The 24308-nt window shown below is 41.5% G+C and overlaps 1 protein-coding gene across 3 annotated transcripts in view; it reads left to right on the forward strand.

The window, feature by feature from the left end:
* The window catches only part of TRPA1 (transient receptor potential cation channel subfamily A member 1), an 80483-nt gene that overhangs the window by 13672 nt on the left and 42503 nt on the right, over window positions 1–24308 (forward strand). The window contains exons 2-8 of one of the 3 annotated variants that reach the window (XM_069957472.1): window positions 2439–2568; window positions 6044–6206; window positions 13247–13422; window positions 17066–17173; window positions 18473–18581; window positions 18660–18808; window positions 20933–21069. In XM_069957472.1, coding sequence (XP_069813573.1) covers window positions 2443–2568; window positions 6044–6206; window positions 13247–13422; window positions 17066–17173; window positions 18473–18581; window positions 18660–18808; window positions 20933–21069 — 968 coding nt within the window. In that variant the 5' untranslated portion in view covers window positions 2439–2442. Of the gene's footprint in view, window positions 1–2245; window positions 2569–6043; window positions 6207–13246; window positions 13423–17065; window positions 17174–18472; window positions 18582–18659; window positions 18809–20932; window positions 21070–24308 lie in introns of those variants that run through there. The other 2 variants (XM_069957474.1, XM_069957473.1) reach the window with 2 other exon arrangements.

Here is a 24308-nt window from a genome sequence, read left to right on the forward strand (position 1 = left end):
GTTATTAGCCACCTTCTGTCGAGCAATGCTTATCAGTGACACACCAGCAATCTGGGCACCACACTCAGGTAGAATGGAAGGTAAGTCGGTTGATCTGCATGGCAAGGAGATTCATGGGTGTAGCTATAGCAAATTATTAAAGTGCAATTGTATCTAGCCCCATACTCTTTAGTTAAAAGTCAGCAGAACCCACTGTTTACTGTCTAGAGTGTATGGGGGGGGGGGGGGGGGCTAACCAATTTTTCCTTAAGAGAGTGATTGGGCTTGTTGGATTTCAAATGCCTGACCCTGTCAAAATAGTGAGAGCTGTGCTTAACGCTCATATGTATTGGGAGATCAGTATAGGTAGTTGTTGGGCACCTAAAGCAAGCTTGTCACATACAAAAACAGCAGTGTTATTGCTGGCATAAGGCAGGTGGATGTCTCTATTACAAAATTTGCACTGTGACTCAAGAGTTTCACACCCAAGGGCATACATATCAAAGAGACAGACCATGCAGCTGCTACGGGGCCCAAGGAGAGAGTATGTCCACCACTGGTTGGACCCATTCTATATGATACTGGTAGGAAGGTGGACAGGACTCCTCTTACCAGGGATCTGCATTGTCATGTCAATTTTATTTTTTAATGTCAGGAAAACTTTAAGAAAAATTTCAATAAAGTTACAGTTACTTAACGTTAGATAGATAGACAGATAGATAGATAGATAGATAGATAGATAATAGATAGGAGATAGATAGATAGATAGATAGATAGATAGATAGATAATAGATAGGAGATAGATAGATAGATAGATAGATAGATAGATAGATAGATAGATAGATAATAGATAGGAGATAGATAGATAGATAGATAGATAGATAGATAGATAGATAGATAGATAGATAGATGTAGCCAGGGTTAACATGCTCTCTGATGCAACAATTGTGTTAGAGAGGTACAGTATATTAAAGTGTAACTGTCATTTCAGGGTCATTTTTTTGAAAACATTAAATATCAACAGTACAAGCGATTTTAAGAAACTCTGTAATAGGTTTTATGTACTAAAAGAGTTTCCTTCTTGACTGAAAAAGCAATCTCCCAGCCTCCCCCCTCACATCAAATGAAGCAGGATTTCTGTCTCCATTACATGGCTATGGAGAGGGGAGGTGCTGTTAGGAGTGAATGAGCACGGAGCAGTCCTGCACAGCACAACACCCTGCAATCTTCTCTCAGTAAGTTCATAGATAAGCACTGACCTTTCTGACACCTGAATTTAGCGTTTTAGGTGCCCAGAGAGTCTACAAACAGCTGACCTTCATGTCACCTCTTCCTGCTCCCTCATCTCCCTCAGCCCCTCCCCCCTTCATAGGCTTACAATGGAGAGAGCAGAACCCGTCTTCACTGGCTTCTCTGTAATGAAGACGTGTTTGCCTGATAATGCACGGAAAGAAGTCAGGGGGGGGGGGGGCTGGGAGATTGCTTCTTGAGTACAGAAGAAGCCTTTTTTGGCTGATAAAACCTATTACAGAGTTTCTTAAAATTGCTTATACTACTGATTTCTGCAATAAAAAAAAACATGACAGTTACGCTTTAAGTCAATTCGAAAGTTGCTTCAAATGCATCAGTGTGATCACAGTTAACACAGACTACATCTGGATATATATATATATATATATATATATATATATATATATATATATCATATTTAACAGAAATATTTGCTGTAGACGAGGCAGTTCTATAGTAATGTACACACTAAACACTTTAATAGCTGCAATCATTGTAAGAGGGACTGATAAAGCTCAGTGCTCATGCTTTCTATAACAAAGGCAGAGCATTGCTAATGGCACAATGATATCACATTATAGCCAATTGAGCAAATCCAGCCAGCATGGGTTAGAGGAGAAGGGTTACACAGGCTCCATTCATCCACAGCACATAATAGAGAGGGAAATGTCGGATTCTGTGTGCACAGCTTCTCATCCTGCAATACAGCAGATAACTATACAGAATGGGGTTTCTGGTTACTGAAAGATGTCACTGAGAGGGTCTGTACATTGCTGCATACGGGATGTTATTAGGACTGAGAGACAGGCCTGGTTGTCAGTAAGTGTGAAGAGTAACTTTGGAGAAGTCTTACACGTAGCCTGTCAGGACTAGCTCTTGAAGTTGGCTTCTGATGTCTAGGCGGGACTTAACGAGGGAGTTTCTGTACTGCAGCCGCTCATATACTTCCATTATCCACAACAGCGTGCATTGAGCATTCCTTTTCTGAATAGATGATACTCACCCCAATAGATACATTGCAGCCTCAGATATCCTTTGCAGATATCCTGTGAAGTTGGAAGTATAAGGAACGTATATAAATCCTTATGGACATTTCTGCAGACATCCCTAGAACTGACTGCTGTACCTGTCCTAAAATCTCTGCTGACTGTCCTGCTTTTCTCCCCTAGGAATATGAGGAAGTCTATCAGGAGAATGTTCCAGCCTGCGGGGGAGAAGGACAGTGGGCCATATGATGGGGTCATCCTGCAGTCTGAGTCCTGCACCTCCATTCTAGAAGACCCACAGCTTATATTCAAGGTATGGAAGTTTATAGAGCTGCGCTGTATAGGAATTTATACTGTATCTAAGTTATTATTATTACTATTATTATAATATATTTTTTTTTTACTTTTGCGCAAATGTTAAACCTTTTCTTGTATATTAGAAAATTGTATAAACAGCAAGAAGGATGCCACAACTTCAAGTAATAACTTGATGCCTCTCAGTAAATATAACCTGCTGCCCCAAAAAAACACAAAGAAATTCTGCACCCCCAGACAGAGATGTATCACTGCTAAGCCAAAATGAACACGAGTTTCTTAGTAGAGATTTTAATCAATTTTATACGGCAACGTGACGACTGTAACGCCGGACTGCATGGCAACCAATACCATCGCAACACAGCACCCGCAAAAGGCAATTGTGATTTCCATACTCACCGCCCTGCTCTATTATCAGATGCCTCCCTCTCATATGTCAGGAAATTGAAGTATACCATTTTAATAAAATATAAGTTGAGGTTTACAATAGACTCAATATCTGCGCTTTAAGTCATACGCCATGCTGATATGTATTGTCATCCATTAGTTATGAGGAGAGGGGAGTTTTCATGGATAAGGTAAGTTAATTCATAGGTCTTATAGTTTTTCAATGTAGAATCCCATTACTTGCTGGACCTTGGGTACCATACAGAAACAAATTCTGTGATATAAAGGTTAAGCACAATGGGATATACTGTATAATTTATGCTGGCCAAGTAGTGCTGTTTTCTCATCTTCCAGATGGAAATATGGTACAGGCATAGGTATTGCTTTAGGATAACAGAATGCATGGAAACTTCTAGAAGTAAACATTTGTGTGTGTACAAAGTTCTTGCTTGTCGGATTTGTCATGGATTCAAATCTAATAATGATCTATATTCCATTCAATGCTGGTACCAGTATGCCATTGACATGCAATGGAAAATTTCATCCCATGGATGTCGCACAATAAAAGTGAGGATTAGCCTGCGGAGTATTAGCATCATATGGACGTGCAGCTTTTCATAACACGCATCTGTGGCAGAAATTCAAGTATAAGATTCAGATTTCTTTAATGGATTTTTTAGTAAAATACACATTGCATTTGCAAAATTCAAATTTGACACCTGTAATCTTAGCCTTACATGGCAATTTCTACCGTGTTAAGTGTAACATCTATGAATACATACACAAGACTGAAAAACAAACTAAAAATGAAAGCTAGAACTATACAGGGATTTCCATGTTCCCTTCCAGTGTCCTGGTTTGTTTTCAATCAGTTCTGTGTTTGCAGGGCTGTTTGAATTGGTTCCAATGTGACTCACTGGTACCACGTGTTTCCTTCTTTCTGCTGGTTTGCCGTCTGTATTAATGTATGCTGATGATAGAAATGATAGATCTGCCCAGGTTCTTACTCCTAAAGTAATGTATTCGATAAAAATTGTATCTCGTGCACTAAAGACAGAGATAGGACATTGTTTCAGGGATTTGTACTTCTAATGAACCATTTGATTGTTGAACACACATATCAATATATATATATATATATATATATATATATATATATATATATATATTCGAAGATCTGTGTGTTCTAGTAAAATAACTATTCATTATGTATAAACACAGAAATAACATTGATCTTGAGTTGGCTGAACTACCAAATGTTCACAATCCTCTGATGTTTTTTAGAGCTTTTTTGGGGAAAACATGAATAGGTTATGAAGAGACATGATGTATGCTGGACTAAGATATGTACTCACTAGCTGATCGATGAACACAACAATGCATGTACAACAAGTACTGTACAACAAGCCCCACATCCATTGCTTAGGGGGTAAATTGGGAGCATTGTAGCATTGTTAGACATTTTGTATTGGGGCCTAGAAACTTCAAGTTACCCTTCTGACTGGTATATGGTGTGTGTGTGTGTGTGTGTGTGTGTGTGTGTGTGTGTGTGTGTGTGTGTAACATAACCAAAAACAGCCCTCAAACACATACAGTTATTTCAAAAACTTTAGTTGTGCCTTATTGGACACCATTAGTCTGGGTTCACACTATGTTTTTGCAATCCGTTTTTTTCATCCCTTTTTGCAAAAAACGGATGAAAAACAGATAGAAAAAAAAAACGGATGCAAGTGTGGTTGACCTCATTTTTGTGTCCGCTAAAAAAAAAACCGGATCCTTTTTGATACTTTTTTTTTATATAACGGAAGTCAATGGAAAAACAGATCAAAATGAATGCACACACATGCATCTGTTTTTTTTGCAAAAAATGGATGTAAAAAAAAAAAAACGGATTGCAGAAACGTAGTGTAAACCCAGCCTTAGTAAACAAGCTTTTGAAGTTAAAGTGTAAATATTTACTGCTTTCAAGGAAATATTTACTAACGGCTTCTTTGACAGTAATTAGAGTCACCACTCGAGTCATTGTGGATCGGCTTATAACTGTTTTACACACGTCAATATCGAAATAATTTTGGTCTCATCAGACCAATGAATCTTACTTTTTTTTAACAATGTATTTTTACTATACCTTTTTACACCTTATGCACCTAACAGAGCTTTATTTAGATATGCAAAGTCTCTGAATTTCACACTACAGAGCTATAAGAGTTATAAGAGTTATGTACAATTTACAGAATTGCAGTGCAGCAGCTGGTGTGCCATCACTGCCATATTGTGTTCTGTAAGGCTCTGTGTATTATTCTCCTGATTTCTCCAAATAGAGCTTCTTCTAGAGGAAATAATCTATGTAATACAAGAGCCAGTGGAGCGCCAGGTACATATAGTAGAGCGTCATTAAAATCTATGGGCACATCTGCCTCATACTGGATTTTATAATCTACCTAAAGTGTTAATGACTTTGCTGACACGACTATAACCACAGCCAAGATTTGATATCAGCAGTGAGAATGACACAGCAGCTTTTTGTTACATTATTCTACATGTTCTCGCACTGTGTTGGCAGGGTAAGTTTACAATATTTGCCAGTAAATCTGCCGGAGTATAAGATAAAAGTATCAATATACTCTCATATTTAAGGAAAACCAAGAGAGTGTCATATTGGCCTCGATTTGGGTGGTATAAACCTTTAATTGGTGTATTGAGTTACTGTATACTACATCATTCTATTCAGCAGTTCTCCTGATATGCAGGAAAATGGGCTTCATGCCGTGCCACTCCCTCCAGCCTCTTGGACAGCTTCCTGCCTATACACAATATATATATATATATATACAACTGCCAATCAGCAGCCAGTAAGCAGAGGGAGCTGGTGCTCATGAACATTGAGTATTACTGAGCATATGCACATAAAGGAGCGGAATAGGAGAGTCTTTGCTATGCAGGATGATATCTCAGAAGGATGTAAGTGATACATCCTTCTCTTTAGCTTCTCTGTCACTAGGTTATGCCACCCTCGTGTAGGGAAGCATAAAACTGTTGATAGACTCTCTTTAATTTCACTGACCCTGTACATTTTTATAATACAGCTTATTCAAGAAGGCAACGCGTGCCGTGTCCGGAGTTTCATATTGAAAAACCCTTCAAGTCCGATGGCTAGAGATGATTCTGAGGCCACTCCACTTCATTATGCTTCAAAATATGGACACTTGGAGCTGATGTTATTAATTATCAATGAAAGTTGTGATGAAGGTAAGAGAGCCCCTCATATTCTCACACATAGTGATGTAGTGTATACTGTCTATTGTACTCTATGGTGTCGGTACAGAGCAAAGGACAAAGACTTTATTATTATTATGTTTACACGCAGCCACTGCTCATGGGAGATAGTATTCCAGGTACAGACATCTATTAGTAAAGACGCAAGGGCAAATAGAGCAGAACGGACAACATATGTTACAGCCTCCCAAGATGTCTTATATTGTTTTACAGCATCTTGAAGGGAACCTGTCACTCTTTCATGCTGCCTAAAACATAGGGGTGGTCTGTGGTGGGTTCTTTCCCCTATACCCAAACAAGTAGAGATCTATCGATGAAGGCTGATGGAGTGAGGAGAAGATGATGGGGTCCGCCCCAATGACTTTTGGTTCAGGCAGCATGACAGTGCTAAAAGTTCCCTTTAAAGATTTGCACTTGTAGGCTATGTACCCACTACGTTTTTTTCTTCTCAGTTTTTAGAAAGAAAGAATGACATCCGTCATTTCCCTGTTTGGTCACCTGTCAGTGCAATAAAAGCTGTTGGTACATTATTCTAGATTAGGCGGACTGATGTCCATTGAATTTAATAGTAAAAATGGTGAAAGGACGGTAAAATAAGAAAAACTGTGCTTGAACAACTAAAAAATAGTGTCCGCTGTTTGCAAAAGCTGTCTGAAAATAATTGTCATGATCATTATTTGATGTCCAAGCAGACAACGTCCATCATTTTATACATTGTGTGCATTGGACACCGCCGTTCCATTGACTTCAATGCATTGCATAGAACTCTATTCGACTATGTTATTTTCTAGTAAAGAACAAATGCTGATTGCAATGGAATCAGCGTCCGTTCTTCACTGTAGGGGCGGCATTGCAATTCTTTAGAACAGGCGTTAAAATAATGTACATGCCTACTTTTAATAACAGCTGTTCACACAATAAAACGTGTCGGTGGCGGCTGCATTTTGCATTGAAGTGAATGGTTAATTGATTTGCGGGCACAGCCAATGGTGCCCGCAAGTCATTTGTAAAAAAAAGACTATTCCTGCAGCCAATACACAGGTATCAGTAAAGAAAAATACTAAATGCAGCCTGGCTGCCGTTGCTATGCAACGGACACTGTTAGATGTTGTGTGAACATAACCTTGCTAACATTTTATTAAATTGACCAATTTATTAATACATTTACAATATTCAATACAGATCCCTGTTAATCCTTTAATCCTAGTAACTGTAGCCCATTAGATCACAAATATCTGTCATCCACAAATGGGAATATGATTATTATTTTCTGCTACTAGTTAGCGAAGAAAGGGGCCTGAACTGGACCTTTGCTAATATGGTATTATAAATACACAAAACTTAAAGGGGGTTGTCCAGCGAAAATCTTTTTCTTTCAAATCAACTGATATCAGAAAGTTATATAGATTTGTAATTTACTTCTATTAAAAAATCTCAAGTCTTCCCATACTTATTAGCTACTATATGTCCTGCAGGAATTTTTATTTTTATTTTCAGTCTGACACAGTGCTCTCTGCTGCCACCTCTGGCCGAGACAGGAACTCTGTCTCAGTTTTCTACGAATCCCCATAGAAAACCTCTCCTGCTCTGGACAGTTCCTGTCTCAGCCACAGGTGTCAGTAGAGAGCACTGTGTCAGACTGAAAATAAAACAACATTTCCTGTAGGACATTTAGTAGCTAATAAGTATAGAAAGACTTGAGATTTTTTAATACAAGAAAATTACAAATCTATATAACTTTCTAATATCAGTTGATTTGAAAGAAAAAGATTTTTGCTGGAAAACCCCTTTAAATTTACCCAAAGAGGGCTGATTTGCTGAATCACTGCATGCGTGGTCTGTCATTGAAAGCAATGTCACATGCGTTCTCTAAGTTGGTAATTATGGTTATTTTATAGAAAGCAGCTTGGCTTTGAGGTAGAAGATAAGAAAGTATTTGTCTTCCTGTTTGAATTATAGATAACATGGTTCCTATGGAGGGAAGTCAACAGCTGTTAATCTTGTGAAGAATTTTTATGGCTGGTCATAAAGTGTAGGAATATACACCGATCCACCATAACATTAAACCACCTGCCTGATATTGTGTAGGTCTGACCAAATCATCTTTGACCCATGTTAGCAACAGATCCTTTGCTAGATGGGACCTCCGTGGATTGAACTTGTTTTTCCGGCGTATCCCACAGACACTTGATGTAATTAAAGTGACTCTGTACCCACAATCTGATCCCCCCCAAACCACTTGCACCTTCAGATAGCTGCTTTTAATCCAAGATCTGTCCTGGGGTCCGTTCGGCAGGTGATGCAGTTATTGTCCTAAAAAACAACTTTTAAACTTGCAGCCCTGTGTCAAATTGGCGTGGCCTAGAGTGTCTTTGCATTAGACTTGCACCAGCCCTCCATCTCTCCTCCCCACCAGCCCTCTCCATCATTAGGAATGCTCAAGGCAGGTATTCTCCTATTCATCACCTGTAAGAACAGTTTTCAGAAAAGTGATGAATAGAAAAAAACCTGCCCAGGGGTATTCCTAATGATGATGAAAGTGGGGAGGAGGGACGGAGAGGCAGTGCAAGCCTAGGGCACATACACTCTAGACCACAGCCGTTGGACACAGGGGCTGCAATTTTAAAAGTTGTTTTTTAGGACAATAGCTGCATCACCTGTCGAACAGACCCCAGGACAGATCTTGGAATAAAAGCAGCTATCTGAAGGTACAAGCAATTAGGAGGGGGAAGATTGTGGGTACAGAGTCAATTTAAGGTGAGAGGAATTAGGAGGAGACATGAATGTCTTCAAACCTGTTGTGTTCAGATAACCATTTCTCAAACATTTTTGCAGAATGGCAGATCACACTATTCTGATGGAGAGGAATATTGTTAGTTCCCCTGTAACACAGACATGTCAAAATTTTTGATTTGTTGGGGTTTGAATGTTTAGACGTGTTTAGAAGTGTGGTTTTTTTAAAGTGACATTTTATTTTAGGCTCACATCTAATTTAGGGTAACAGTATGTACTATAATTAATTTTAGGGTGCACTAATAGTATTTTAATACATTTTTAGGGTGGACAGTGCGCACATCTATTTCCAGGGGACATAATACTGTATGTATGAGGACACAGTGTATATTATAATTCCTTAACCCCTTCCATCCCAAGCTAATTTTCATTTTTTCTTTCTTGTGTTTAAAAGGCCATAGCGCTTGCATTTTTTCACCTACAATGCCACACGAGCCATTATTTTTTGCGCCACTAATTGTAATGAAATGACAGAGTGAATTTTTGCATAAAATATGTTGCAAAGCCAGAAATAAAATTATATGTGCGTTGAAATTGAAAATAAAACACAATTTTTTTGGGGGTAGTTTTGTGTTTACACCATTCATCCTATAGTAAAACTATTATCTATGTTCGTCAACTTGGTACGATTAAAATGATAGGCAACTTGCATACTGTTTATTTTATTTCAAAATGAAAACTTAAAGGGGTTGTCCGGCGATAAAAAATTATTCAGAGAATAACACACATTACAAAGTTATACAACTTTGTAATGTATGTTATGTCTGTGAATGGCCCCCTTCCCCGTGTCCCACCACCCCCACCCGTGTACCCGGAAGTGTGGTGCGCTATACATTACCTGTCACGTGCCGACCACGGTCTCCGATCCTCAGCAGTGACGTCTTCTTCGGGAGGCCAGCGGATCTTCCCGAGTGCCGGCCGCCCTCTGCAGCGTCATCCGAAGCTCATCCGCGATTGGCTGAGCATAACTGTGCGGCCGGCACTCGGGAAGATCCGCCGGCCTCCCGAAGAAGACGTCACTGCTGACAATCGGAGACCGTGGACGACACGAGATGCGGTGAGTATAATGCACCACACTTCCGGGTCTAGCGTGGGTGGGGGGAAACACGGGGAAGGGGGCCATTCACAGACATAACATACATTACAAAGTTGTATAACTTTGTAATGTGTGTTATTCTGTGAATAATTTTTTATCGCCGGACAACCCCTTTAACAAAAAAAAAATTAAATGTTCCTTACAATTGCTCTATTACCATCCTTATAGCGCTTTTATTCTTTGGTCTATGAAGCTGTGTGAGGTGTCATATTTTGCGCCATGATGTGTACTTTCTATCGGTACCTTGCTTGCATACATGCAACTTTTTACCATCACTTCTTATTACAATTTTTCTGGATTTGAAGCAACCAAAAATGCACTTTTCAAAATGCATTTTACACTTTAGATTTTTTTTACGCTTATGTCGCTTACCATGCAAGATCAGGAATGTGATAATTTCATAGTTTGGGCAATTATGCACAAGGCAATATCAAACATTTACTGTATATTTTTATTTATAAAATGGGAAAAGAGGGGTGATTCAAACTTTTTTTTTCACATACATTAATTAAAAGTTCCCAGGGTAACTTCTATATACACGGCACTGATCTCCCATTGAGATCAATGCTGTGTATAAAATAAAGCACTGATCCATTAGATCAGTGCTCTATTATTCTACTCTGCAGCAGACTTTATACATGGATTGCCGAGCCAGGATCAGCGCCAACTGAGTCCTGGGACGGCCAGTATAACTAATCCCCCGCGCGGGTCGGGGGTGGGGGGCGGCATCCAGCCACTAGACACCAGGGATGGGGCTGAGCCGGGCATTTAAATGCAGCTGTTATGTTTGACAGCTGCATTTAACTGTCCTAATTAGTGGGTGCTGCGATCGGCAGCACCCGCTAATAGCTGTGGTCCCAGACACAACCCCTGTCTGAACCTCCCCACTCGCAGCAGGACCTGCCGGTCCGCCCTTCTGCGGGAGGGGGTTAAAGGGGTACTCCAGCAACTTTTTAATTTTTTATTATTATTATTTCAAATCAACTGGTAACAAAAAGAACTAGCGAATTGTAATTTACTTCTATTAAAAATCAACAGGCTTCCTGTACTTAGCTGCTGTATGTGTACAATGAAATGTGTGTAAAGGAAGCCAAAAGATTATGTTGCATCAAACTTTTAATGGTCACTGTCATTTCATACAACTACCCTCCTTGTGATACCCTATGTGATTCCTAACATTTCTGCAAATCACTTAATTTGACAAAGAAATGTCTCCTTACTCCAGAAAGAAAGTTCTAAAAAGTCTTGGCCAATAAATCAACTAATGTTAGAAAGTCATATAGCTTTGTAATTAACTTCTATTTAAAAATTTTAAGTCTTCCATTACTTATCAACTGCTGTATGTACTGTAAGAAGTGGTATATTCTATCAATTCTGACACAGTACTTTCTGCTGCTATCTCTGTCCAAAACAGTAAAAAAAATTCCCCCAAACTTTCCTGATTTAGACAGCAGAGGGGCAGCAGAGAGCACTGTGTCAGACTGGAAATAAAACTCCACTTACTGCAGGACATACAGCAGCTGAAAAGTACTGGTAAGCTTGAGATTTTAAAACAAGTCAATTACATATGTAATTAACTTTCTGACACTGGAAGACTTGATAGAAATGTTTTTGTCCGGGACACCCCTTTAACCTCAATGCAACTGCCACTTTTTTAACCCCTTCACGTTCACAATACCCATTTATATGTTTCATATGTGCCTGCTTTAATGTGAGCAGCTCTGCACACATTAGTGTCCATGGAGGCAGGCATAATGACAGGCCGCCGCGATCGTGCAACTGCCTGTCATTAACACTTTAAACACCACCATCTATAGCGATGGCCATATTTAAGGTAGTCAGTGACAGGAAACGTACCTGTCACTGACTGATCAGGACCCTACAGCATGTTTACGGGTGTCCCGATTACTTTTCCTGAAGCTTTTTGGCAGTTTTTTCCAAAATGCAGTATGCTGAGGGTGCTGTGTTTTTTTGCAAACTGTAAAGTTATTTCTACCATAGACTTCAATGGTTCAATGTTCTGGTTATCTCAAACATGACATTGCTGTGCGCATGTTTTTTTCTGGCCCTTTTGGCACCTTTTGTGGTCATGTGATGGCAAAGGAAAAAAAAAGTTCAGCACTCAAAAACACCTAAACTACAAAAAAAAATCATTCACATGTAAAACAAAAAACGTCAAAAAAAAAAATAAAATACAATTATTTTTAGCATTGTGTAAATTATCAGCACAGTGCAGCCTGTTCATGACCGACACTTTCATCAGAACTTTGTCATAATATAATAGAAAGAAGTAGGTTTTTTGCTGTGCTATGATTGGCCAGAGAAGTAAGGGAAAGGAAGCCTTGTGTATGTACTACTGGCAAGCTGTGATCCTGCCCCCTGATATGGAGAGAATGATAAATAGCTGTGCACCATGGAGAGGACTCTCCGGAGCTTAACCCTCTCCCGCCGCCGCACTGTGAATTAACATCGCTGCAGCCTATGCCTGATGCTGCAGCAATGTTAATTTACGATCCAGGATGACAAAGGTCGCAGGGGCTGCACCTGGGTCATCCGCGGCGGATCCCGGCTAACCTGGACCCGCCATGCTCTGGTGCTGAGAGTTAACCCTATAGATACTGCGGTCAGTATGACCGCAGCATCTATAGGGCTCCTGACAGAGAATTTTCCGTCTAGGGAGGGAGAATTCTCTTTCCGTTGTCCATCAGGGCTTGGCAAAGTAATTGCAGAGCCCCAATGGTAGCCATGGAAACTGGAAGCCTCAGGCTTCTGGCTTCTTAGCTATGGAGGCCGGCGGTGGAAGGGAGGGAAGGAAGGCAGGGCAGGGCCGTGAGCTCTACCCCCTCCCCTCTCTTCCCTGCTGCTGTCACACGATTGTAACAGCGTGAGGGGACTGAGGAGTGGGGGCAGAGATAGGGACATCAGCCTTTGGGATCATTATGATCCCATAAGCTGATGTCCAAAAACGACCTGGGCATTGAGGAATCAATGACCCCAGGTCGTGAAAGGGTTAATAACAGCTGTGATTAATCTTAACAAACCATGCATGTTTCTCGAAACTAGAAGTTTTGTTGAGCTAAGGTAACAATAACCAATATCTGTTTGTATTTTTTCCTGTTCTTAGTGCTCAATGCGGTGGATAATAAAGGCAATACACCTCTACATTGGTCTGTTCAGAAGAACCAGGTTGACAGTGTGAAAGTTCTCCTAAGTCGTGGAGCTAACCCAAACTTACTGAACTACTACAGGATGTCTCCTCTTCACATGGCTATTTACTTGCACTATAACCACATTGTAGAGGTAGTCACCCTAATCATAATTCATCAACTTATACATAATATTTAGAGACATTTATAAAGTTGAAGGATTGCCCATATCAACCAATGAAGTTGCTTTGTTCATTCTACGACTCAAATTAGGAAAATGACTGTGATCTCAAAGGCTGCTATTGGCAAAGCTACTGTATTTCTTGATTGCATTCATTTATTTATTTATTTAACTTGCCAAGTTTTTTTTAACCTCTTAAGGGGACAAACACACTTGCCGGATCCACAGCGAGACTCGCAGCGGATCCCAGCCCTATTCTTTCAATGGCAGTCAAAATCGCAGCCCGCCCCATTAACCCCCCGGCCGCCGGAGATTATACATTACCGGGTCCCCGCTCCTGCTTGCTTCGGGGCAGGAGTGGGGACCCGGTAATGTATAGCCTGGCCGCTCCCCTGCTGCCCCGATCACCCCCTCAGCAGCACTGATCGCCCCCCGCCGCATGAAATCCCCCAGCCCCGGCTGCACGATCCCCTGCAGCCCCCGGCCGCACGATGACCCCCCCCCCCGGCCTCACGATCGCACCGCGATGGCAATCGTGCGGCTGGGGGCTGCGGGGGGTGGCGATCGTGTGGCCGAGGGCTGTGGGGGGTGGCGATCGTGCGGCCAGGGGCTGCAAGGGGCAATCGTGCGGCCAGGGGCTGCGGGCGATGGGGGCTGCCGGGGGCGGGCAGGATATACATTACCTGATCCCGGCTCCTGCTTGCTTCGGCGGCTCCCGGCACTGATTGGCCGGGCGGGCCGTGAAGACACCGGGAGCAAGCAGGAACGGGACCCGGTAATGTATAATGTACGACGGCTGGGGGGTTAATGGGGCGGGCTGCAGACAAAATCGCAGCAGGGATGTACATCCCTGCTGCGAGTTTCTCTGCTATTGAAAGTATAGGGCCGGGATCTGCAGCGAGGAGACTCGCTGCAGATCCGGCAAGTGGGTTTGAACCCTAAGGAAGGAGCAAATTTTCCTTTTTGCGTTTTCGAGTTTTCGTCCTTGTGTTTAAAAAGCCATAGCAGTTGCATGTTTTTCACCTAGAAACCCACATGAGCCCTTATTTTTTGCGTCACTAATTGAACTTTGCAATGGCGGACTTAATTTTTGCATAAAATATGCTGCGAAACCAGAAAAAAATTATGTGCGCGGTGAAATTGAAAAATAAACGCAATTCTTTTTCTTTGGGGTTTTTTCATTTTTACGCTGTTTGTCATATGGAAAAACTGACATGTTATCCATGTTCCTCAAGTCGGTACGATTAAAACGATATGCAACTTGCATAAAACTTTTATATTATTTGATGGCTTTTAAAAAAATAAAACCTTTCACAGCAAAAAAACGTTCCCTAAAATTGCTCTATTCCCAGGCTGATAACGCTTTTATCCTTTGGTCTATGGGGCTGTGTGAGGTGTCATTTTTTGCGCCATGATGTGTTCTTTCTATCGGTACCTTGATTGCGTATATGCGACTTTTTTGTACTTTGTACGTTTTTTGCGCTTACATCGTGTACCGTGCAAGATCAGGAATGTGATAAATAGTTTGCGCGATTACGCACGTGACGATACCAAACATGTTTGTTTATTTATTTATTTTTAATAATAAAATAGAAAAAGGGGGGTGATTCATACTTTTTTTTAGAGGACAGGGCTTTTTATCAATGGAAACTCTTTTTTTCTTTCACTTTCACTTTAACTTGAAGTCCCCCTGGGGGACTTCTAATACAGCTACACTGATCTCTCATAGAGATCAGTGTAGCTGTATAACACAGCACCGATCCACGAGATCGGTGCTCTATTGCTTTGGCCTGCTGCAGGCCAATACAATAGAATACTGAGCCAGGATCAGCGTCATAACGTCGCTGAGGCCCGGCCCGGTAAGATGAAGGGATCCCCCCCCCGCGGTCGCATCGCACGGGGGGGGGGGGGGGGATCCGCCACTCGACATCAGGGATGGGCTGCATTTAACACTGTTAGATGCAGCTGTCATGTTTGACAGCTGCATCCAATGGTGTTAATTAGCGAGAGCGGCGATCGGACCGCTCCCGCTAATAGCCGCGGTCCCGTGCTGCAGATAGCAGTCAGGATTACAGCAGTTCAGAGCGGGGTCACGGCGCGGCCCCCCTCTGAACACCTCTTGGCGATATATGACGTACGGGTACAGCAAATCTCCCTAAGAGGTTAAAGAATGAACACTGATTAAAAGGAAATCAGCATCCGTTCCTTTCTGCAGCGGCGGCAATGCATTGAATTCAATGCAATGCTGCCCGCTGTGTTCCGACATTGCTGTTTTAATGTCCGTTTTTTAGAACGAGCGTTAAAATAATGAACATGCCTATTATTTCCGGACGCTGTTCGCCAAACAACTTTGGTAAACAGTAGCATGGCCGGTGGTTAATTGAATTGCAAGCACACCCAATGGTGCCCGCAATTCAACTGTAAAAAGATAATGTTCCTGCAGCTAATACAGCGGTATCGGCTGCAGGAAGATGCTGAAGACCGCCCAGCATCTGGCAGTATAACAGTGTTATACTTAGTGTGAACATAGCCTTAGGCTGGGTTCACACTAGAGTTTTTCTTATTTGCTAATGGATCCATCCATATTAATTAAACGGATAAACATAAACTGATAAGCAGACTGATGCAAACTGATTGCAAAATGTTAATTTTTTTATAATGGTCCGTTTGCATTTTGGCTTTAAAAAAATTAATTTTGTACATCCATTTGCATCAGTCAGCATCAGTTTGCATGTCAGCTCATTTTTCTTCTTAGGTTTCCCACTTCTTTTGCGGAAAAAACTGATGAAAACTGATAACTTGCAAACGGATGTGAGCGGAAATACCTTCTGTTTAGATCCATCCTCATTGACGAAACACTGACGGAATACATGCAAACTGACACAACTATGACAAATAGCACAATAAAAATACATAGTAATGAATAGGGTGTTGGACAGAACGGTGGTGGAAAGAATAACACCAGTGTGAACCTAGCCTGAGTCCTGACTAAACATAATTAAAAGTATACATCAAGTCTAGGCTCTGTTTAAAACCATTATAAGCCTCTGTTGCAGTATCAGCCACGTTTGATGACAGTAATAGTGCACAATGATGAGCAAATTTACACTAATAACGAAGTGAATCACTTTGTTATCTTGGAAATCCGTCATCAGCCTGCTGCCTTTTAAACCAGTGTCACTCCATGCTGCTCCTTCCCAGGTGCCTGGAAAAGCTGGATCCAGTCCTGGGAAACCTCTCCCAGTTTCCCAGGACTGGATCCAGCTTGTCCCAGCACCCAGGGAGGAGAGTCATGGAGCCGCACAGAGGTAACAGGCAGCAGTCTGATGAGCGGATTGTAGAGATAATGAAGTGATTTGCTTTGTTATTACTGTAAATTTGCTCATCTCTAATCAAAATGAAACCTTGAGGGAAAATCCACTTAACCCCATTATAAGTCAATAGAGTCCATTGGATATTGCTTAAACCTATACTTTGGACAGTATATGGCACATAGTCAGGCCCTCTGCTATGAATGGAGGTGATGACACCGGTGTAAAAAGAGCAATATTAGTTATTAGTATTATTCTAAATATAGTTTTGTATTGTAGCTGACATTTTCTGTACTCTTTTGCAGGCATTACTTGATTGTAGTGCTACCAATGTCAACCTAGAAGGTGATCTGGAGAATACACCTATTATGCAGGCATGCTATAAGGATAATTCAGAAGCCTTGGTAATGCTGGTAAGCCTAAAGAATTTACAGTAATGTTGGATATGGCATCAATACATTCATTCAGGCTTATTATTATGTTCATGGAAATGAGTGTAGAAAGTGGAAGTGTAGAAGTGTAGAAAGATCACAAAACCTCTTAGTGTAACTTGATCCCAAAGCAACATTAAAACACCTCCTAATAAAACTGTTTATAAGGGTGAGAAACTTTATCCTCAGCTCCCTGTGTCCTAGTGCAGGTTAGATACTTCTCTTTCCCTTTAAGGCGACATTTACATGTCCATGATATATGGTCCCTAAGCTGACTGTATACCACAGACTTTTATGGACCTCCCTGTCTCATAATTCATTATGATGCCATGAGCCCTGAAACAGTTAAAGCTCTGTGCTACTTGACTGACTCAGCCGTGTCACTTCAGCAGCGAAGAAATTATGAGGCAGGGAGTTTCTTAAGAGTTCAAGGGTTCAGTCTGTCACATCTTTAGCGCTTTTGGTGACTTAGTGGTCAGTAGGGAAGGGGGGGGGGCAATCAATAGTTTGCTATGGGGCCCAGCCATTCCTAGTTATGCCCCTGTTTTCTAGTTAATAACAGCAGTCACAGATTCACTGTGTGTATTGAGAGGCGCGCACCTCTCATGTAAATCTGGGGTGGATGTTTGTACGGTACAGTACACTGCAGTATTTATACCACGGCCAGTAAAATCAAGGGTTTAAAAGAGAAGTCGATTTAATTTTAAAATTTGCCAGCAAGCAGGGGCAGGCGGGAGAACATAATAAAAAATAAAGTGTTACTTGCCTCTCCCTGTGCCCCAGATGTGTCACATTACAGACTCTAGAATCGCGGACAGAACTAATTTCCCCCCAAGTTCTGATGTCCTCATGCCCGACGCAGCTGATGGATTGCCTCATCAGTCAATTGCTGAATGCAGTGGTGTCCCACCCCAGTCACTGATTGGCTGAGCGGGCAATCCATCAGGTGAGTTGTGACGTTGTTGGAGCCGGAGATCTCAGAGCCCGGTGAGGGTCCCAGAGCGTCAAGGCAGTGCTTCATGGGCCCAGAGAGCGGTAAGTTAAGCTTATTTATTATCTTCCTCCCTGTTACTGCCTGCTGGACATTTGTAAATATCACTGGAATTCTCCTTTTTCACAAGAAAAAAATGATCATGCCACTCTGGATGGAAAAATAAAACAGTCATGGCTCTTAGAAGGCAAAGAGGAAAAGTGAAAATAATCATAGTGACAAGATAGCGGGAAGAGGTTAAGGAGTGATGTGTTGTGATTTCATCTTCATCTTGTGTTTTTATCTTAAAGTTTAACCATGGCGCAAAACTGTGTAAGAGAAACAAGATTGGGTGCTTTCCGATACACATGACAGCATTTGCTGGGTCTTTAAAGTGCATGGATCTGATCCTAAAGAAAGGTAGCAATAGTAGTACCATTCTTACTATATTTGTCCATCTGGAATTGCTTATTTACCTTTTAAGAACTTGTCTTTTAGGTGAAGAATTTGGATTTAGCATTGAAGATCACATCAATTTCACAGATAATGAAAAAAGCAGCCCGCTCCACGTGGCTGTACAAAATGGACGCTTGGAAATTGTGAAAGCATGCATATCGTATGGGGCAAAAATAGACCTCAAGCAGGTAGTTGCTATTTAACCAAGTTTTTATTTCTTACAGAATAAAGTTTGGATTAGGTCCAATAGTAATGACTGATACAATACAGGGGATTTATCAAATGACTTCATAAAGGGACCATAGAAATGGTCTCTGATTGGACTACTTTTGGATAAAACTTTTATTCAATCTTGCACTGTATTAAAGGGAAACTGACAGCATGGATATGCATATATCCGTGTTGCCAGTTTCCAGTTAGTGGGCATCTTGTAGGTACATTTGCCTTGTCTCTGTGATCCTACGTCTTCAGAAACAGAAAAAAGATCTTTATTTTGGGCTGACAATGTCACAGAGGTTGGTCTGTTAGGGAGTAAAAGTGGCGGAATTTCAAGCAGAGCGCATTGTTTCAAAGGGATTTCTTGTTCACCTCTGGACGCAGAGAGCGGAGGCATGCGAGGAATCCCATTGAATCAGTGTGAACCGGCCCTAACACTGTCTGTGCTTACCCTGCTCTCCTTCTTCAGGCCACCCCTTCCTCCTCCGAGAGTGATTGGCAGCTGGTTCACCTTGAAATCCAGCACACCTGAAGATTAGCTGCCTGTCACTCGAAGAGATGGACATGGCTTGATAACTGAGCATTGGCCAGAGATCAGGGCGGGCCATGCAATGTCCCAAAACTACCTCTGTGACACTTTCAGCCCGAGATAAATATTGTTTATGGTTCTGTGCTGTCAGTTGCCCTTTAATGTGTGGACTCAGTGGACACCACTGAGCAGATAAAATTGCTATTAAACAATAGCTAAGAAAGTAAAGTAACACCTTTGTGAGTTAAGATATTAAATCCCCATGCCCAGATATTTTATAGTTTATTGACTTCTTTTAGCTCTTTTTTGCTCCATGGGCAGTACCCTCCCCTTCCCTTCTGAGACAATATGTTGCTGCAAAGTCTAAAGATGGCTATTTACCTTCAATAACTGTCAGCCAACGGTTATGTCTCCCATGCTCCCCATACACACGGACGTTTGGCACTGGTGACTGTTCCTGTGTTCTCTATGGGAAGGACTATGGAGCAGCGAGAGTGCTTTGGTGGCGGCTTATCTTTCTCAAAACAAATGGGTTTGGACAGTGAAATCCCATCATCCACCACCCCTGTCTCCGCCATCAACTGTTGGTAGAGTCTCAGAAGACCCCCATACAATTTATATTGACAGTCAAGTGGCAGGTCTGGCCAACATTAGTATAAAGTGTTAAAGTGTGTGCGGACCCCCCCCCCCCCCCTGCTCTCTCCTTCCTCTCAACCTCTATATTGTATTACTTTATGAAGTATGCTACTTTAGGAAGAAAGCTCTGTATTAGAAAGCTATTAGTGTTTGCTTGATAATTTGATTTAGCAACAGATTTCTTTGCCAGGAAAATACTTTTAATTGCTCCTGGAATAATAAATTTGGCTGAGACAGATTATGTAACCAGTTACAGAATTTGGTACTTAGAGTTTCTTCTGGCCAATCCCCCTGAAGGGATACATTTATAACTTACAAGATACAATAACATACACTAGCTATCATGTAATACTAAGGCTGTCATGAGAAAAATACTAGCCTTGGCTTCCAGTGACATATTGTCAACCTGTTTTGGACTGAAATTAGCCCAATTTGAAGGGTCGTTCCTCTCAAGTAAAATACATGATGAATCATCCCCCCTCCTAGAGATTAACAATTCATTCCATACATGTAATCAACTTTTCTGTTTCTGTCCCCCAATTTTGGGCCTGCCAATTTCTGCTAAAGGCACAGAAAACTGTGTCTGAGCTGTTCACTCTGTCTCCCTCTATTGCCCCCGGCTCATGTAAACAGTGTCCCTGGCTGCCTGTCTCTGCACTAGGTTATGTGGAAGAGTTCATTTGAGGTCAAGTTACATGTGACCTTACTGTGATTAATCTTCCCGCCAAAAATAGCGAGCTAGGCACACTGTTTACATGAGCGGTCTTGAAAGGAAGGGTGGAGGATGGAGGGATGGAGAGAACAGCTCGCACACAGCTGAATAAATTCTCAGCTGCAGCTATTCCATGTGTATGGTCACCATTACAGTCACTGCCCTTTGCCCTATTGTGCTATCGTCACATGTTAATGAAATGTTACTTGTATTTATTCCCAGATTGATAATGCCACCCCACTTCACTTTGCTGCCACGCAAGGAGCAACTGAGATAGTGAAATTTATGATAGCATCATACACCGGGGAAAACAACATTCTGGATTTGCCAGATGGAAACAACGAAACTCCACTTCATAAGTAAGGAAGCTTAAAAACAATGTATACAGTCAAATTTTCAAGGTTCTCAAATATAATTATAAAAACTAATCAAATGACCTTCCTATTAATACGATGGCAAGAATTGCTGCAGATGTTTCTTAATATTTTAATGTAATTTTTAATTCAAATTACGGTAAAATTTTATTATGTTTGAGAGTGCCTTTACATGTACCATATCTGTTGCTATGCTGTGTACTGTTATGGCCTATCGCTCTAAATTCTCACATTGCATTTTTATTCCGCTGCGAGAATGTAGCCATGGCCTACTTAAAGGGGTTGGCCACTTTATAGTAAAATAGTTCAGTGTACAGTATTAGTAAGATTACTCATTGTATATACTGACAGCAGCTCCCTGTTTACCTCAGACTAAAATCAGATTACCCTCCTCCAGGCTGTGCTTCCTTGTTCTGTGGTGAGGCTGTCCATAAGATGGACGACATGGAGGAGCATGTGACCATGCCCCACCCCCTGTGTCCATCACTGAGCCTGTACATGCCTATGGAGCACACTGGGGGCGGGGGCATGGTCACATGCTCCTCCATGTCAGCAATCTTATGGACAGATTCACCATAGAGTAGGGCAGCACAGCCTGGAGGAGGGATGTGTGATTTTAGCTCTATGGGGTACACAGGGATCTGCTGTCAGTATATACAGTGAATACACTTACTAAAACTGTACACTGAACTATTTTACTGTAAAGTGGCCAACCCCTTTAACTCAGCATCTGCCGGACTAACAAGCAAATATGTTACCTGTTTGCACTCCAGCTTGCTTCTCCAGTTCCCAGGGTACTACCCTTCTGCTCAGCCAACCAGTGCCCTTTCCCACCGCAGCAGGACGGGTAATATACGGTATTTGCTTGTAAGCCTGGCAGATGCTGAGTTAAGTAGGCCGTGGCTAACAGTATGGAATATCGCAGCAGATTTCAATGCGGAAAAGAGGACTCCAAATATATATATATTTTTTGTGCTCATACACTGCTTTAATACTTTATAATATATTTTTATTAAAATGAATGTATAGTTTGTTTTTTTTACTTACATATATACTTCCATTGACTAGGCCCCCTCTGTTACCTCCAACATTTGTCTTGGGAACTGTTGGGCTATATAATAGGGATGAGCGAACCGTCTGACTTTTGGTCCGACGGCACCTTTGCTCAATTAGTATGCCTGCGATCCCGGGTACATAGTTGCACTCCCGGGAATCTGCGGGCAGGATCTTCCAGGGAATTCAAGTGCATTCCCTGGATTTCCAGGGAATGCATCTTGAATTCCCTTGAAGATCCCGGCCACAGATTTCCAGGAACGCAACTATGCACCCGGGATCCCAGGCATCGCACTGGAGTGAGCGGCTTTCGGACCGAAAGTCTGAAAGTTCAGCTCATCTCTACTATATAAGTCCTGCAATTCATGATCCCCTGCTATGCTCAAGGGCTGATGCACAGAGCTATACAGAACAGAGTTCTGTTCCCCCTGTATACTGTATATTCTTATACACAGTACTCAGGGGAGACTGACAGACACAATTGCTGTGTGTGGCTGCCGTTGCATTGCTATCACCGCTTACTGTGCTAGAAGCTAGAAGCAGAGCAAGCAGTGATAACTTCATTGTTGTAAAGAGACATAGCGATTGTGTCAGACAGCCTCCCATGGTAACTGTGGTAAGAATATACAGTACACAGGGGGAATGGGACCCTTCTCTGCATAGTGATGTGCAGCAGCGCTTGATCAGAGCAGGGAATCAGGAACTGCAGGGCTTAGATAGCCCTGCAGTTCCAGACTAGAGATGAGCGAAGCTCGAGCATGCTCTAGTCGATCTGAACCCGAATTTTTGGCACTTGATTAGCGGTGGCTGCTGAAGTTGGATAAAGCCCTAAGGCTATGTGGAAATCATGGATATAGTCATTGGCTGTATCCATGTTTTCCAGACAACCTTAGAGCCTTATCCAAGTTCAGCAGCCCCTGCTAATCAAATGCCGAACGTTCAGGTTCGGATGGACTCGAACCCGAACGCGGTTCGCTCATCTCTATTCCCGACACAAATGTTGGTGGCAGCAGAGGGGCCTGCGTCCCCCCCCCAATCCCATGTGTCAACAGAACTGAATAAGTAAATAGTAAAAACTATATTTTTATTTTAATACATTTATATTACAAAGTAAAAAAAAAATTAATGAAATTATATTCCTGGTATAAAATCAAGCCATAAACAAAAAATAGTAACGGGAATGTTCCCAGATATGCCTGCAGGTTAAGAACTGAACGTACATAACATGAACTCATTAACTTTATGGTTTCAATGTGTTCAGAGATGAGAATAGATTGTACCTTCCTGCTCACCATCTGCTTCTTCTGTCCTCCTCTTTGTTATTACACATGGAGTTGCAATATTAAAGTGTACCTGTTGCAAAAAAATGTCTTTAACAAATCAACAGGGGTTGTGATTGCAAGGAGTTTTACAATATACATGCTTTATTTTATTTTATTTTTTTTTATGTATAAATCAACATTATACATATGGTCAAACTGTGGTCAATGCTTCCTCCGTGCTGATTTTTGGTCTTTTCTCTATTAAAAAAGAGACCAAACACAGGAATTCTGTATGCTGTATGTTCTGCAGAAAGTGATATATTTTTTCCAGTGTAACACGGTTCTCCCTGCTGCCACCTCTGTCCGTGACAGAAACTGTACAGCGTAGGAGAGGTTTTTTTTATGGGGATTTGCTACTACGCTGGACAGTTCCTGACATGGACAGAGGTGGCAGCAGAGAACACTGTGTCAGATTGTAAGGAATACTCCACTTCCTGCAGGACATACAGCAGCAGATAAGTACTGAAAGACTGGAGATTTTTAAATAGAAGTAAAATACACATCTATATAACTTTTTGAAACCAGTTGATTTAAAAGACTTTTTTGCCAGAGCTCCCCTTTAACAGGATTTTGTGCTTTCTGCAAATAAAGCTGAAACTTTAAATTTATTTTTAAGTATGATTTATTTATTTACTTTCCATGATTTTCATCACATGACCAAGATTTCTTTATTCTCCTAAGCAGACAGTGAGGGTTTTGAATGGCTATACAGTGAATTGATACAGAAACATGAATAACTTTTCGCTGTACTATAAGAATAACCTTTACTTGCAGCATCCCCTAATATCCCTTTAAGCACTGTGGTTATAAGAGTACTGTAACCTTCTTCTAAATAGTTCCTGTATTTAC

Source organism: Dendropsophus ebraccatus, chromosome 2 (assembly GCF_027789765.1).
Source record: "Dendropsophus ebraccatus isolate aDenEbr1 chromosome 2, aDenEbr1.pat, whole genome shotgun sequence".
NCBI lineage: Eukaryota > Metazoa > Chordata > Amphibia > Anura > Hylidae > Dendropsophus > Dendropsophus ebraccatus.